At 51.5% G+C, this 16,721-nt stretch overlaps 6 protein-coding genes across 6 annotated transcripts; 3 read left to right on the top strand and 3 right to left on the bottom strand.

The window, feature by feature from the left end:
* Positions 1-126: 126 nt before the first annotated feature.
* Positions 127-2,042, top strand: ColSpa_01323 (cytochrome P450 monooxygenase sdnE; the record flags this gene model as incomplete). Its single annotated transcript, XM_049267535.1, has 6 exons — positions 127-373; positions 430-556; positions 618-986; positions 1,043-1,094; positions 1,178-1,821; positions 1,880-2,042. 6 exons carry the CDS (start codon positions 127-129, stop codon positions 2,040-2,042), a joined length of 1,602 nt encoding a protein of 533 aa, XP_049123492.1.
* Positions 2,043-2,574: 532 nt separating this feature from the next.
* On the bottom strand, positions 2,575-3,315 carry ColSpa_01324 (uncharacterized protein; the record flags this gene model as incomplete). Its single annotated transcript, XM_049267536.1, has 2 exons — positions 2,575-3,213; positions 3,271-3,315. The coding sequence occupies 2 exons, from the start codon at positions 3,313-3,315 to the stop codon at positions 2,575-2,577; spliced, it is 684 nt and encodes a 227-aa protein (XP_049123493.1).
* A 762-nt stretch (positions 3,316-4,077) lies between these two features.
* ColSpa_01325 (cytochrome P450 monooxygenase lolP1) lies at positions 4,078-5,709 on the top strand (the record flags this gene model as incomplete). Its single annotated transcript, XM_049267537.1, has 5 exons — positions 4,078-4,264; positions 4,322-4,518; positions 4,579-4,937; positions 4,998-5,123; positions 5,178-5,709. 5 exons carry the CDS (start codon positions 4,078-4,080, stop codon positions 5,707-5,709), a joined length of 1,401 nt encoding a protein of 466 aa, XP_049123494.1.
* Positions 5,710-10,518: 4,809 nt separating this feature from the next.
* Positions 10,519-13,721, top strand: ColSpa_01326 (nitrate reductase [NADH] 1; the record flags this gene model as incomplete). Its single annotated transcript, XM_049267538.1, has 3 exons — positions 10,519-12,661; positions 12,713-13,627; positions 13,681-13,721. The coding sequence occupies 3 exons, from the start codon at positions 10,519-10,521 to the stop codon at positions 13,719-13,721; spliced, it is 3,099 nt and encodes a 1,032-aa protein (XP_049123495.1).
* A 110-nt stretch (positions 13,722-13,831) lies between these two features.
* On the bottom strand, positions 13,832-14,759 carry ColSpa_01327 (extracellular metalloprotease; the record flags this gene model as incomplete). Its single annotated transcript, XM_049267539.1, has 3 exons — positions 13,832-13,907; positions 13,966-14,531; positions 14,589-14,759. 3 exons carry the CDS (start codon positions 14,757-14,759, stop codon positions 13,832-13,834), a joined length of 813 nt encoding a protein of 270 aa, XP_049123496.1.
* Positions 14,760-15,824: 1,065 nt separating this feature from the next.
* ColSpa_01328 (uncharacterized protein) lies at positions 15,825-16,283 on the bottom strand (the record flags this gene model as incomplete). The annotated part of the gene is made up of 2 exons (XM_049267540.1): positions 15,825-16,199; positions 16,275-16,283. 2 exons carry the CDS (start codon positions 16,281-16,283, stop codon positions 15,825-15,827), a joined length of 384 nt encoding a protein of 127 aa, XP_049123497.1.
* Between the last annotated feature and the right edge of the window lie 438 nt (positions 16,284-16,721).

Genomic DNA, 16,721 nt, shown 5'->3' on the forward strand with positions numbered 1-16,721 from the left:
TACATCAGAAGGACTCTCGCGGAGTGGGGGTTCCGGTCAACATTTAAAAGATATGTTATGTGAGCGGCATCCCCTGTTTCCAGAGAGCGCCTGCTCGCTCATAATTCTACTCTGCTTACGCTCGGTATGGGTTCCGTGGCCGAAGTTGTCGCTCCCGTGAGCGTCTTGTCCTGGCGAACCGTCAGCGCCCTCGTTGTCGCGTGGATTGTATATCAATTCATGCGTGCGCTCTACAATGCGTCTCCGCTCCATCCTCTCAGCAAGATCCCGGGCCCAACGCTGGCGGCCGCATCTTATCTATACGAGTTCTGGTTCGACTTTGTGAAAAAGGGTCGCTACACTCTTGAGATTAGACGGATGCATGAGGTCTACGGTTTGCGATCCCCTCTGCGCAAAGAGAAGACCGACACACGGCTGATTCTAACCAAGGACCGATCGTGCGCATCAACCCTGACGAGTTGCATTGCAGCGATCCCAACTTCACTGACGAAATCTACGCCATCAATGGGAGGAAGCGCGACAAACACGCGTTCCAGCTCAAGAACCTACCGGCCGCGTATGCCATTCCATCTTCCACCCTTTCTATTCCGCTAATCGTCCGCTGACGCCGTCCTTAGCCAAGCTTTAGGCATCGCTGGCACTGTAGACCACGACCTCCACCGCAGGCGCCGTGGAGCCATGAACAAGTTCTTCTCACGAAACCAGATGTTCAAGCTGGAGCCCAAAGTCCACGCCCTGGCCCAGCGGCTTTGCGACAAGCTCCTTGCCGGAGCCGGTGATCCTGATAAGGTTGTTCCTCTGACGGAGGCGTACAGCTGCTTCACTTCGGACGTCGTGTCGGACTACTGCTTTGGTGAGGCTTTTGGGTTTCTGAGTCAGGAGGATTGGACGCCAAACTTCCGCGAGGCGGTGTACGGGCAATTGAACCACATGTTCGTTTTCAAGTTCTTCCCGTGGCTCAAGGGTATCTTGCTTGTGGGACCTTGGTCAGTCAAGTAGACTCCTTTAGATGAAGGCGCATTGCTGACGAACAATTATGCAGGTTCAAGGACTATCTGCCTAAAGATACGGCGATGCTCATCGACACATTCAACGTAAGGACCATAGCATGATCCGTCAATCAACTCCATCCCATAAGAAAAACTTTGAGGCATGTCAGCTAACGAAACGAACCCAGACGGTCATCCCCAGGCACGTGGAACAGGCCAGAGAGCGAAAGCGTGTGGGATATGTCGACGGCAAAGGCACCAACGTCTTCGCCGAGCTCTTCGACTCCGACCTCCCGCCCGAGGAGAAGACGACTAAGCGCCTGTCGGCTGAGGGCGGCGTCGTCATGATCGCCGGCACTGAGACGACTAGTTTTACGCTTACCGTTATCACCTTCTACCTGCTCACCAAACCCGGTATCCTGGAAAAGCTAACGCAGGAGCTTCGTACCGTCGTCACAGACCCAGAGCATCTTCCCAGCTGGCCGACGTTAGAGGTGCTGCCGTATTTTAGTGCGGTTATTTCTGAAGGCCTGCGACTGGCTCCAGGCGTTGCGTCTAGGACCTCGAGGGTTGCCACCGAAGAGGACCTGGTTTACCGTGGCAAGTGGACGCCGAAGGGGTCCAAGACCGAGGTGGAGTTGAATTACTTCATTCCCCGTGGATATGCGGTTGGGATGAGTGCCATGGTCAACCACTTCAATGAGAGTTACTTTCCGAATTCCAACGAGTTTATTCCCGAGCGGTGGATGACCGAGGATCGTCAGCAGAGGAGGGAGCTGGACAAGGCTTTCATTTCGTTTTCCAAGGGGACTCGGAAGTGTCTTGGAATGTCGTGAGTGCCTTCTTTTCTTCTACGGGATCGTGGTTGGAAATCACTAACGCTGGTGTAGGTTGGCCTACGCCGAATTGCATCTGGCACTGGCAGCCATTGTTCTCAGAGTCGTCCCGCGTATGCAGTTGTACGATACAACCAAGCGAGAGATTGAGTACGACCATGACTTGGCCGTGCCTGTGCCGGTGAGCACAAGAGGGGTGAGGGTCAAGATCACTTAGGAGCGATGCAGCGGTGCTAGGTGTCTGTTGTTCTCTTCTATTATCTCGACAGCGATTCCAATGAGTACCCACTAGTTACTTAGTAAACACCAAAGATGTATAACGGTTTACTTTAATCCGACATCGTGTTTAGTTGTGAATCATACAACTTACATCGCTGGAAAGAAAATTGGAAAAAGTGTACGATATCTCATTAGAAACTCAAGAAGCAGTTTTTGTTCATCAGAAAATTCATAACACAAAACAAGGAACCGAGCACAAAAGTTTTGAACAAACCATGAGGTCTATGCAGTAAAAGTCTAAAACCCAGATTTGATAGCTCTAAAAAGAGTGCAAATGACAAAAGCAAAAAGTAACGAGATGACTGCGAACGATACAGCAAGAAACAACAAGAGTATAGTAGACTATCGGTATTTCATAGAACTCGTGGGAGTACATAGATATTGCCGACTAATAAGGATTTCCAATGATATATTTCACACGTGTAGTCTCGCGACTCATTCTTTAGGCTCGAATCAGACGTTCTATCCATCTACGACGTTGATGATTCAGTTTCCTTCACCTGAACAAACGCTTCATAAAAGTCCGATGTATCCTGCGCACCTTCGATTCGATAAACACCCTGAACGATAAACATTGGGACTCCGGCGCCCCTAGAAACCTCCCGACCTCTCTTCTCATCCTCGTCTACTTCATTCAGACTCGCCTCTGAATCGAAAACTCTGTTAAATTCCGTGACATCAAGGCCAGCTCCCATTGCTATATCGCGGAGCACTTCTCTTTCAGAAATGTCTCTTTCTAGCTCATGGTACGCTTCAAAAAGCTTCTCGACTATTGTATCCCCAACTTCGGGGCTTTTAGCACACCCAATACGTACTAGGCAATGCGCGTCACGGGTGTCGGGCCCGATCTTGCCTTCCCACTTGAAGTTGATGCCAACGAAACGACCGACCTGCTCCATGCGCTGTTCCAGGGCAGCGCGACGTTCGGGGCTCATGTCGCTCAACTTGGTCTCAGCTAAGTGGCTCTTGTAAACGCTCTTGGATGACGGGTTATAGTTCAAGTAGTACGGTCGCCAGGTGATGGCAAACACATCGTTCTTGCCACCAGGATACGTTTTCTGGTAAAGGGCGATGGCTCTGTCTAGCTTTCGCTTGCCGATGTAGCACCACTAAAAGCAACTCATGTCATCAAAATGCGAGTAGTGTTCTTCTGCGGATGTTCTTACAGCGCAGACGAAATCAAAAACGATTTCTACCTTTATCACCGTCATGGCTGCCGCAAGTTTCCACAACCATCAGACTCTGAGGAATCGTCTGGGACTTTCGATTTCCTCTTCAAAAACCGAAGCAAAAGTGACCTAGAAGATTCTGTGTTGACTGGCTGGCGCAAGGGGGAGAAGTACGGTCAATACGGTGATCAAGTGGAAGACGAGCAAGCAGCCACGCAAGCAATCCGGTAACGATTGCGGCTACCTGAGCATTCTCGGCCATCTCTAATTGGCTGAATGGTTGTGTGCAGGTTTGGGTCACTGGAAGAACCCTGCATGGAAACAAAGTCGTCGCGAAGTCTCGTTCCACATAAAATTTTGCTACTTTGTGCGCAGAAATAGCTACAAAAACGACAGGGCGACAATAGGACAAAACGGTCAAAGGACTTCCACACTATCAGCAGATGAAATGTGATGAACTCGAAAGTAGGAGTAGTATGTTGCGTTAAATGGCAGACTATGCCGGATTTAGCTTGGGCTCGCGGGCAGGTCGCGTGGTTCCGTCGCAAGTCTCATGTTAGTCAGCCAGACACCTAGAAACAGCCGTCACTTGAGCAATCCAAGGGCGAATGTGACACTCGGTGCTCTGGAGTTTTGGGTTGCACCGAAAGCGGCATCGAGCTCCGTATGGCTCGCCCATGGCACTAGCTCGAACGGCTAAGACTTCAACCCCCGTCATTTCTCTCCCAGCAATCTCTCTTCGCTCTTTCATCAACCGCGTTCTGTCTCGTCTTTCATGTGCCTTCAGTATCTCTGACCTTCAAGATGGCTGCATTCTTCGTCTTCGCCATCGCGGTAGTTGTCGGCCTCCTGGTCCGAGAGCTGTACTCATGGTATCGCCTTTCACACGTCCCAGGTCCTTTTTGGCATGGAATCACAGGCTTCTCGATGGCGCGTGCCGCGCTAAATGGATCAGTCCACGAATACTACATGGAGCTTCATGAGAAATACGGTATGAAAACCAAGGTTTTTTGCCCTGGTTGACGACACGCGACTAACCCGCGAAAAGGCCCTTTGGTTCGTATCGGGCCTAATACTGTCATGTTCAGCGACGGCGACACCCTCAGAAAAATTGCGGGCGCTCGGAGTAAATACGTCAAGGGTGAGTGGTACGCGGTTGGGAGGACGACGCCAGGTGAAGACCACCTGTTTTCGATGCGCGACGAAGAAAAGCGCAAATATCTGAAAAGCAAAATGGGGCCTGGTGTAAGTGCATCAACAATTCTGAATCTCAACATCATTTTGCTTAATCTTAATGATCCACAGTACGCCGGTCTCGAAAATGGCGGCTTCGAAGCTGGCATTGATAAGAACATCACCGCTTTCGTTGACCTGATTGACCGAAAGTACATTTCAAATGCCAAGGAGTTCAGACCCATGGACATGGCAAGCAAGTCAACTTACTTCGCATTGGATGTAATCAGCGAGCTTGGGTTCGGCACACCGTACGGGTTTCTCAAGGAAGACCGGGACCTGTACCAGTACGTCAGCACAAAGGACGCCTTCTTCCCAGTCATGATTACGATGGGCAATGTGCCTTGGTTAGCAACACTCATGCATAGCTGGCCCCTTAATCTGGGCCTACCGAAGTCCGGGGATTCCGCCGGGTTTGGGGCACTTATGGGGTAGGTTTAGCATCTCATGTTCGAAGACTTCTTAACTTGTATGCTGACGTGATCGTGTAGCTTTGCCAAAACGTTTGTGGATGGAAGATTGGCTCCAGATACGAAGCCCGGGAGAGATATGATACAGTCTTTCATCAACGCTGGCCTGACGCGCAAAGAGTTGACCCAAGAAGTTTATGTGGAAACGTGAGTACTTCCACAGATGTCATTACGGCCGATAAGTCTAATGATGTGCTCTAGAATTGCCGGATCTGACACTACCGCGACTGCCATCCGCATGATCCTGCTTTCTCTTCTTTCCAACCCGTCGGCTTTTGCCGCCCTTCGCGCAGAAATCGACACCGCCATCTCCAAGAGAATGATCAGCTCGCCAATCAAGGACTCGGAAGCAAGATTCATGCCATATCTGCAAGCTGTGATACGCGAAGGACTCCGCCTTTACCCTCCATCCACTGGTATTGTAAGCAAAGAAGTTCCGGTTGGAGGAGACGTTGTTCACGGGTACCGATTGCCCGGCGGGACCCAGCTAGGAGAAAACATCTGTAGCATCGGCCGATCCAAAGATGTTTTTGGACCTGACGCTCATCTTTTCAGACCAGAAAGGTGGACTGAGGCCGCAATGGACGATGATGAAGAGAAGTACAGAGCGATGATGTCGACGGCTGATCTCGTGTTTGGATATGGAAAGTTTTACTGCATGGGGAGGAACATCGCACTGATGGAGTTGAATAAAATTTTTGTCGAGGTACGCGGGAAGATCATCGTATTATAAAGAATGTCACTAATACTTCTGAAATAGCTTCTCCTCAGGTACGATTTTGCTATTGCAAAACCAGAAAAACCCCTAAGACTTTGGAGCGCAGGGTTCTGGATAACACATGATTTCTGGTTGAGAATTACCAAGAGAGATAAGAGGTAGCGAGTTGTTCGATCACTTTGGTTGTGTTCTTCAGATCGGTATAGACTTGAATAGAATAACATATATCGTGCCGTCACATATGTTTGGGGTATCGGAATGTTTAGAGCGAATCCTGTCTGCGCAACATTGAATAGGTCGATAGAAAAACTATTTTTGGCGGAGCTCGACTTCGAGCGTAATTACTGCTTATTAATATCTTTGCGCTAACAATTCTTGCTTTAGATAGCCATATGTATGCAGCTGCTAATGCTCTCAATGTCTTTCCTAGGCATTGGGTAGCACTCAGCTAAAACCCTCCCGGAAGTTATTCACATGAATTGGTGTTTTCGTCTTCATCATGGCTGCGTATCATAATTCAAACATAGTAAAGTAACAACCGCAGGTTTCGGTTATCGTAATGTTAACCTATCAACTGTTCAATCCGTTGTCTTCGCAGGAGCTAGAGTTGGTAGGTTTCGCGGTGATAACACTCTTGAAGAGGGGTACTAGAAGCAGCGTACGGGAATCACAGTAGCTGAACAAGTTTCCAAGGAACAATCGGTTTCGGCACCGCCATCCCCGAGAAATTCCATCTGTGATGGGTCGATTGTGTGCTAAGCCAATACCCTACGTTTTGTACGGAGATATGCGAATAGCTCTTTACCCCTCCCCCGAGCATCTTAGAGATTACCGCAGCGTATCCACTGTTACCCGCGCCGTGGAACAATCCTAGCGACTGTAATAGTGGACCCCATGCCGCACTAACCTCTCAGGTTCTGGAGAGTTGCAGTGGGCGCTTACAGGATCCATTGAGTGGGGTTGGGCAGAAAGTATATCTATCGTGGCCGATCTCCGAGTCTGGTGTAGTTGTAGACCTTGAGTTCAAAGACTATTGTCAGATTTGCCAACCATGAGTGATCCACTGAGCGTATCATCTGCTCTCATAGCCATCATCACAGCCACGCTACAGTCGAGCAAAGTTTTGTATGAAACTATCCAGAGTTTCAAAAACCATCGGAGAGACATACAGCAGCTTGCGAAGGAACTCACGGCCCTCACCGAAGTACTGCTGTCTTTGGATGCGCTTGTCCGTGGCGAAGAAGACGACGGCACAATGGGATCGCTAAAATTACCTCTCCTTCAATGCCGACTAGCTTGTGCCGAGTTTAACGCATTGATCGTTCGATGCAGCAAGAATTCGGGCCGACCGAGAACTAGCTTTAGAGATTGGTTTAAAGTAAGATACATGGAGAGCGACATCAACGGCTTCACTGGCATGTTAGCTGGGTATAAATCCACCATTTCCATTGCTTTGGGCAGTGCAAACCTGTATGTGACTTATCTTGAAACTTCTGTGAATAAGCTTACGTGCTAATAGCTGTAAAAAGACAATCCACTACTGTCACGCTCCAGCTACTCAACGAATATAAGGAGATGATTCACAATACAGCTCAAAATCTTGAAGAGCATCTCGAAGACGTCAACGCGAAGCTGGACCACCTTATCTCTCACCAAAAAGAGTCATCTCATGCCATTTCTAGCAACATCGAGCGCATTCAAAACGAAAAGGACAGTACTGAGATCTGTCTCGAAATCTGTGCCCAAGTACAAGCTCGCATTGATGAGATGCAATTCCAGCCTATCCCACCGAACCCATCCTCCAATGAGATTTCTTGCCGAAACCTGACACGATCGATGGTCATGACCCTGTCAACGCTTAGCCAGTGCAGAGAAATTATCACAGACAATGTTTCTCAGCTACGTAGGCAACAAGAAGAGGTTGATAGGGAACGGCTAGGCTCGGACACGACGAGTTTGACCGAGCCACTGGAGACTGAGATCAAAAGATTGCAACAAGAAGTCGACAGCACAAAAGAGTGTCTGACCATATGCAATGAGGCATCCGAGCACGCTACAAAAGGTGTTCATGTTTTGGAGGATATGACCACAGGTCACGACGGGCAGCAGGTGTTCGTGTCGACCTTGGGGGATCTGTTCAGAGTCAAGGGCGCAACGACAGGCGATAGAGGAATCCAGTTTGTGGGGTCGGTGAGTGAGGGTTCACTGCAGGAGTTTTTTAGAAGTCAAATGAAACGGTAAAACGAAATGGTTATACACGAATTCATATCCTCTCCATCTTCAAACTCCTCCGACTAGGTGGACGGCTTAGGGTCATGCACAGCGCCTCCTGTGGTATAGCCCGTGCCTCTGAATGAACGCGGCCCCTCAGTCTCAGGCGTACGGTACTGCTTCGTGTCGCTTCTATGGGAGATGAGCATTTGACCAAGCTCTCGCACCGAATCATCACTCCAAGCCCCGACGCATTGAAACCCAGACTTCCCAGCCTCGACATCTTTGGCGTTGTACAGATGATCTTTTGTGGAAACTAGAAGCTGAACGCCATTTTCCCCGACTTTCAACTGTTCAAGTTGGTGAGTTGGCCGGAGGTGCTGCGGGATGTTATCAATACGTGTATCACGATGTTGAAAGTACAGGGTTGACAAACCGCAGAGGCGTCGCTATTGGGTGAATCGCTTGGCTCGCTCATTGTGGGGCTTCAATAGGGGCAATAGTGGGTTAACTTTGGGGAAGTAAATCTACTTTATGACAGGATATGACTATGGTATTTATTGATATTGTGATTGAAATAAGGTGTGTTGTAAATGGCAGGATTTCCCTCACCCCCGCACGAGAACAGCCGCGAGGTAAGAGGCCCGGACCCATGTCGGTCCACCCAAATGCTACAATGTCCAGCCTGCTTTGGCGCCTGCGGGAGGCCATCCAATAATTCAGAGAGCTAGCCATCGTCAGGGTCTGACGTGAAGCAAAATTAACGCCCGGCTGGTATGCGAGCAACACTCCCCATATTCCCATACCATTGCCAAAAATGGGGCTCTCGAGGGCAATCTTGGGTTTGAACCAGCGTCTGGAGTGATCCACAGAATAGTAGCTGCAGCGGATGGGCAAGCTGCGATGTGACAAGAGCCAACCCGTGACCCATTTCAAAAGCGGCCGCCGTGCAACCTTTTACACGACCCCGGTCAACACTGCAGAGAACCAACAGCTACTTGCTGCTCTCCGGCCGCATCAGCCACGTCAGGGCGCCCGCAACGGACGCACCGGCTATGGGCTCGGCTTATCAATATTCTGTCATAGGAAATGCTTGGCTGACGAGCTCGGTTTCTGCAAGGCGAACCAAATTCGGGGATTGTCATGTGCGGGCCACAGAGAAACAACACATTAGGACAAGTCATTACGGTGCACAGCTGAATTTCCTTCCTCCATGCCCATCATGAGCATTGGACAACACCGGATGACTTGTATTGATTGGCTCAAGAACGAAGTCGGGTGCTATGCCTCGATGAGTAGACGATATGATGCGTACTGCAGTCCGTTAGCTATGCATATGTCGTATGCATTTGGTATTATGTATCATGTAGATGAAGTGTTGCGTGCTAAGCGGAGTATTAACGGTCAAAGTAGGCTAAACTCGGGCGATGATCATCTCACATAGAAGTCGACGGCACGGCAATTGCTTTGGAAACCTAGAACCAATTTTACTTCTTCGCGTGGCTGCTGTCGGTGAGAGGGCTCGTTGAATGAGCCCCCCAGCCTTCCAGAAACTTTGAGGTCGCTCTTTGCGTTGACTCTCTTTTACCACCTCTTACTGGATATATTTGTATGCTCCGGTTTATTTCTCTATGTGATTGACTCCTTGCTTTTGCCTAGGTAGAGTTTCTGGAACATAGCGCGCTGGTTTCCACTCTCATCGCCCTCGAGTTTGCAAGCATCCCACGCATGCATTCTTCGTAGACTTTGCTGGAGGAAAGCTGACTAGTCCAATGTTCAATAATATAAAATAACTCCTTAGAAAACGACTGCAGACACAACAGATGGCACATACTCTGTGTGAGACACAATCCCGAGGAGAGTATCGACAGATGCAAGGAGTTTTCCAACACAAGAGGAGAAATCGATAGATTCATTGCTGGGTGTATGTATGTAGCTGAAAGCAGCATTGATAGGGCAGGCAGTTTATTCTTCATCCAATGTTCTTCTTTGGAACTTGTTTGGTTCTCTTATTAGCTCTATTTTGTTGTGATCTTCTTGGGCGCCAGGATGCTGAATTCTCAGAGTGAAACAATCGAGTCCTTCAATAGATGAGATCACCGTCAATCTACATCACTTGCATGGAGCACCTATGTGTGGTCTATGCATCACGTGCAAAATTCACGTTTGCAGCACCTGAACCGTCCTACCCGGAGCCTCGCTGTCGCCAAGCCGGGTGCTGCTGACTCGGCACGCTTGCAGCAAAGTCCCATTCCGGCTATGAACCATCTCGTCCCGCGGAGATGCTTTAGGGACCCGAAAGGCAAACCTAGACTTAGCTCGGCCAAACACCCCACCTCATGACAAATGGATCAACTATTTACGGCGCCATTCAAGGATCATTCGGGTTTGATGAATTACACACGGAGTCCTGATCGACGTCATCCGCCATGCCATTCCTGCAAATTTTAAGACTGTGAACCCCATTGAACATGGATACTCGTTAATCAGCGAAAATCAGATCCAGCCTACATCTCGTAGCCGTTGTTCTCAGTATTACTTCTTTATGTTGTTTGTCAACGGCTGGTCTTCAAACTACTCAATCATACAAACACAGCCAAATTGTCTACCAATATGGGCGCAACAAGCCATTTCGTCGTTGAAAAGACGGACCACCCCGGTTCGTCTCAGAAGGAGATCGAGAAGGAACCAAACTGGGGATCAGGCCACAACCACCGCATTGGCTTCAAGAACCGGGACAACCGGGTGCCCGGATATATTGCAGAGGCCAAGGGGAAGTTGAGTGCTTTCCATCATCGTGTAGACAACGGCGACCTTGTCAATTTCGAGGACATTGTAAACGCGCAAGAGAACCTGAGTTTACGGCATCCTGATAACAGATCCGTTGGCTGGCGATACGTCCTCGATATGACGGAGGACTGGGTCAAATACGGTCAGAAATGGCCTGCCAACCTAGAAGCAGAGAAGAAGAAAGAAATGGAGGAAAACAAGAAGAACGACCCAGATGCTCAGGCAAAGCGAAATACTCACCCTACAACACCCCCAGACACACCAGTCGAGAACAGCCATCTAAAGGGAGAAAGCGACAAAGATAAACAGAATCCAGAAGACAAATACTCTCCTCAAGAGCTTGCACTCCTGCGCGCTCTAAAGCATGAGAGCGAATACATGAAGAATCTGGAAGCCAACGACGGCAAGCGAGAGTCTCCTCAGAAGAGCCATAAACAACAAGTGTCCATCGACGAGGCCGATCAGTTCACACCCGACAACTGGCTTCCGCGCAGCCAGGATCTGATACGCCTAACGGGAAAGCACCCGCTGAATGCCGAGCCGCACCTAACGAAACTCTTTGACGCAGGACTAGTCACACCAAATGAGCTACACTATGTCAGAAATCATGGCCCAGTCCCTCGTCTTTTATGGGAGTTTCATGAGGTAGACGTGGAGCATGGTGCGCTGGTTCTCTCGATGGATCAACTCAAGAACGATTTCGAAGCCATCAATATCCCAGTATTTCTGGCTTGCGACGGCATGCGTCGAAAAGAGCTCAACCTCATCCGCCAGTCCAAGGGTTTCAACTGGGGCTCAGGAGCAGGGAGCTGTGCATACTGGAAGGGCCCTCATCTTCGGGATATCCTCCTCGCGGCTGGCGTCCCTGAGCAACTGAAAGAAGGTCAACGCTATTGGGTCAACTTTGAGGGGGCGGACGAGCTGAGCGAGGGAAAGTACGCAACCAGTATACCGTTTGATTACGCCATGGACGCGATGAACGACGTGATTCTGGCATATGAGATGAACGACGTTCCTCTGCCGCCCGATCATGGCTATCCTGTAAGAGTCATCATTCCAGGCTACGTCGGGGGTCGAAATGTCAAGTGGTTGAAACGCATCTGGATCAGTGAGAAGGAAAACGACTCCCATTACCACATCTGGGATAACAGAGTACTACCGTCGTTCATCACAGACATGGAGAGCGAGTTGGCCGAGACCATGTTCCGACACCCTAGCACGGCATGCAACGAGCAGAACCTCAACTCGGTTATTGTGCGGCCTGAACAAGGCGAGAGGATCAGCCTCGCAGATGCACACAAGCACAAAACCTATCAGATTCAGGGCTACGCCTACGATGGCGGCGGTCACGAGGTCCAGAAAGTCGAGGTGTCCCTCGACAATGGCGAGAACTGGCTCTACTGCATCCGCGAGTTTCCCGAGGCGCCCATCCGCCACGGCAAAAAGTTTTGGACTTGGCTGCACTGGCACGTTGACGTCCCCATCTCGCATCTCATCCAGGCGCGCGACATCAAGGTGCGGTGCTTCAACGTCTTCAAGAACTCGCAGCCTAAGAAGCCAGCTTGGAACCTGATGGGCATGATGAACAACTGTTGGTACACCGTCAAGTCTGAGATAGTCGATGACGCTAAAACCGACGATACGTATGTGCTTTTCAGACACCCCACAGAGCCGGGCACGGGCAACGGTGGGTGGATGAAGCCAAGTGTGGTGAATCAGGTTGAGGCGGCGAAGAGGGATTCCGGGACGCCTCAGAAGCAGTTCACGAGAGAGGAGATTGAGAAACATGACAAGGAGGATGACTGCTGGATCGTGGTGGATGGCAAGGTGTATGACGCGACGTCGGTCATGGCGTGGCATCCCGGTGGAAAGGCGCCGATGATGGCGCATGCGGGCAGAGTACACCAGGAGACGACGGAGGAGTTTGACAGCATTCACGATGGTCTCGCATTCGAGAAGCTACAGCGTAAGTCATGCAGCACGTGAACCTGCGGAAGAGATTCTGACAATCCCACAGAATGTCTTCTTGGTGTTGTTACGGACAAGGCCAGAAACTTCATCAAGAAGAACGCCGAGAAGCAGGCCGCCGAAAAAGCCATGGGCAATGGCAATGAGAAGCGCGCGTTGCAGAAGCATCAATGGATTCCTACCAAACTGATCGACAGAAAAGCCCTATCCGACGACACCTTCTCGTACACCTTCCAGCTCCCGGATCACCAAGCCGTGCTCGGCCTCGGGACCTGCCAGCACGTCTTCATCGGCTTCCACCTCCGCGACAAGATGCTTGTCCGTTCTTATACACCCACGCGACCCATCATGCCAGCCCCCAAGGACGCGCCCAGCGAGGTAACCGCGGATGGGGGGAAGGTAAATCACACACATGGCCCCAAAGACGGCGACGGCACTTTCGAGCTCGTTGTGAAGACGTACTTCCCTGATGAGAGACAGCCAGGTGGCGCCATGTCCAACATCCTGCACAAGATGCCCGTCGGCGGCGAGGTCGAGATCCGTGGGCCCACAGGTGAGATCACGTACGAGGGCAACGGCAAGTTCATCATTGACGGCGAGGAGCGCATGTACAAGCACGTCTCGCTCGTGCTTGGCGGCTCGGGGGTGACACCCGGGTACTCGCTCATTGCAAGGATCGTGGCGGCCGGCGACGACAAGACAGAGGTGCGAGTTGTGGACGCGAACAAGACCGAGAAGGACATTCTGCTTCGGGACGAGCTTGATGGATTCGCAGAGAAGAGCGTGGGACGGTTGAAGATTACGCATGTGTTGAGTCATCCGGACGACGGCTGGGACGGCCGGAGGGGCCACGTCGACGAGGAGATCTTGAAGGAGAGCCTCTTCCCGCCTTCTGGCGACAGCGTCGTCTTCCTCTGCGGGCCGCCGACAATGATCAAAGTGGCGGTTTTGCCGGCTTTGAAAGGTACGTGTTTCTCCTGCCTCCTGTGACCGAGATATACTGACTGAGTTGGCTAGATTGGGGCTACGAAGAGGACAAGAACGTGTTTGGTTTCTGAATGCAGCCTGCCGACAAAGATGGTGTTAAGCACTGGCGTCTATCATTCCTGTTTCAGGGTGAAGGACTCATGACTATGTTTGAATGTTTATGCTAGCCTTTTGTGCGAGTTCATCCCTCCCATCGTCTGTAGACGTCAAACATCTGATGCATACGCTCCTCCTGTCCCGGAGTAAATTCGCTCGTGCTGCATCATATGTCAGTTGACCAATTCCGAACTTTGACCCAGAGCGCTCCAAACTCACCAGGAATCATCCGAGTAGTCCATAAAGTTGTGGATGGGATCCAACCCAGGCGAATCAGGGCACGAATCCCGCCCAACAGGACACCCCGCGCTTGCACCGGCCTGCGCCGGCGTGTCCGCGACCTGGTCATTGATACTCTCACAGTACCGCCCATGGAACGTGTGGTACAACCCAAACCAATGCCCGACCTCGTGCACGGCAACATGTCCCTTTGCCGGGACAGTCTCGTTACCGCCGCCGCTGCGGGGCGGGATTCCCGGCATGGTGTCGCCGTTGAGCCAGCACCCGTCCTGCCAGAACTGCTGGCTGCCCTCCTGAACGACGCCGGCGAGGTTGCAGTACCCCCCGATGCCCTCGTTGAGGTCCGTGAAGAAGTAGACGTTGAGGGCGTCGTAGCCGCCGCGGCGCGTGGCGGCGCGCCAGGCGATGTAGCCCTCAAAGTCGGGGATGCCGATGCCGCCGTCTTCGTAGAAGCCCTTGCCGAGGACGTCGTCGACGACTCGCGAGACGTTGACGAGGGACAGCTCGAAGCCGTGGCGGAGGTAGGTCGAGTGCAGGACCTCGAACTGGCCGGAGTGTCAGCGTCGGCGCCGGCGAGTGACATGTGTTTGGGAGGCACATACCTGAGCATCGACAATGGCGTCGGTGATTCGGTCCTTGTTGGCCACGGTGCTGGTGACGTGGAAGTACACGTCGACCGGCTTGGATTCCTGGCGCTTGACGTACGTGGGGAGGGCGAAGGCGGGCGCGTCGGTAGCGACTAGGTCGTCATTGATGCATTGAAGCTTCGCCATCGCCGACGACGCTCCGAAAGAGAGCAGCAATGCTGCAACGGCACGAGATAACATTTTGACCAAGGTGGCTGATTTCGCAAGACCTCAAATGGGCCGTGGGTTGACTCTTAGCGGGCAAACAAGAGAGAACCTCCGTCGAGGCTGCTGTCGATAACTCACATCGTCGCCGCTGGAGTATTTATACAACCATCGCCTCTCCTCAGGAACGAGCATTGATGGCATTAGAGCCAAGGCAAGATGTTAACCATAGTATGGATTACTCCGTAGCGGCTATCGTGAACACGAGGCCTTGGAAGCTTGGCGGACAGCTTAGACCGCGAAAAGACCCCACTGCCATGGCGACGTCGGGGGCCTTGAGAAAGCAAGGATCTCCAGTGAACTGCCGAAATGAGCAACGCTCCCGAGTCAACGCGCATGAGGGAAGCATTCTGCTCGTATTGATGCATGCGCGGTTGTGGGAGCTAGCAAGTATCAGTTGAAAAGTCACAGGGGATCTAAAGACACTCGAAAAGGAACAGGATGAGGACAACATGCGATCCGTAACAAGCTGTCAACGAGGGTTGAGCTGGGTTGAGATCAGTAGCGTTGATGGTCAGAGATGAAGTTCGCCGTGGGTAGCAGGGCTGGCTGGCCACCGAGTTTAGACTCAACCCAGCTTTAGCCTGGTCGTACCGCGCCCCGCGCGTTCGTAAAACACTATTCGAGCTTCCCTTTTCGATCCTAAAGAGTGCTTGTCGCAATGAAGACCTCGCATGATGACCCCAGTCGCCAAGACACCTGGTCCCATTGACTGACCAGAGATTCTCTAGAGAAGGAAGCCCACGGGAAAGCTGCCATCAAGCACACCACAAGGCTGTAGGTAAAACAACTAGGACTGCAGCTATCAATGAATCAAGAAGCTGGTATTGGCTGAAATGAAGGGCTGGGAACTGATAATCGTAACTCTTGTAGCAGCTGCCCGAAACACGCGAGGGTGGTATTCACGGTGTATCCAATCAACTAGGATATAAATACGAAGAAGTATTGAGATTATTATTTAAAACAACTAGAGTACACCTAGTCGCTTCAAAGCTTCGACTTCTCCCTCCTTTGCCCATCCGCCTCACCCGTTGGCTCCGTGCTACTCGTCTCCGCCTTGAGGCTGATCGGGTCCCCGAGCTGCGAAGGGTTGCCGGCCTCCATGTTCTCCTCGGCGACCTGCTTCAGCCGCTTCTTCTCCGGCCCCTGCACGGGCGAGCCGTCCGAGTTCTTGGCCCCCGCGGCGCCGCCCCCGGACGGTTTCGCGGGCGCCGACGACCGCTTCGAGTTGGCGCCCAGGTCGTTTTCCGTCGGCGAGAGCTGCGAGACCTCGGCCTTTAGGGAGACGGGGTCGCCCAGCTGCGAGGGGTTGTTGGACGTGGCCTTTTCGGCGACGTGCTTGAGGCGTTCAGGTTGCTTTTGCTGCGAGGTTTTGCGTGTTAGTCGCGGGTGTCTTCTATCCAAGTTCAAGGGTGTTCTGAGGGGAGATACACTTACGGGAGCCATTGTGGATTAATGTTGTTAATTATGGATATTTGTGGATAACAATGATGCTTCCTCAGAAAGGGAAACAGCCGCGTTATAAGCCATTTCCTCAAGCTCTCCCAGACAAGCTCGTTGCAGAAGGTGATCTCATGGCGCGGGTTGTGCGTCTTTGACGCCTTCAATCTCCATGACGTGGATGACTTGCATGCCCGGGGGGCCACAGCGCGAACCGCCAACTCGGATGGGCCCGTCATAGGCGGGCCATTGAAGAAACGGATCTTCAGACCAATGCGGAGAAAATGGGCCTCGAGACATGTGAGACTCGAGCTAGCCAGATTGACGATTCGATTTAGCATTGGCTCACTTTCTGGTCCGGTCAAGCTGTCCCTCCAGATCGATCTGTCTCGTTCACACGTGTATCGGCCTGCGGCGATCATTTCAGATGAAAGGCTTATATAC

Source organism: Colletotrichum spaethianum (genome assembly GCF_022836535.1).
Source record: "Colletotrichum spaethianum MAFF 239500 DNA, contig02, whole genome shotgun sequence".
Classification (NCBI taxonomy): Eukaryota; Fungi; Ascomycota; class Sordariomycetes; order Glomerellales; family Glomerellaceae; genus Colletotrichum; species Colletotrichum spaethianum.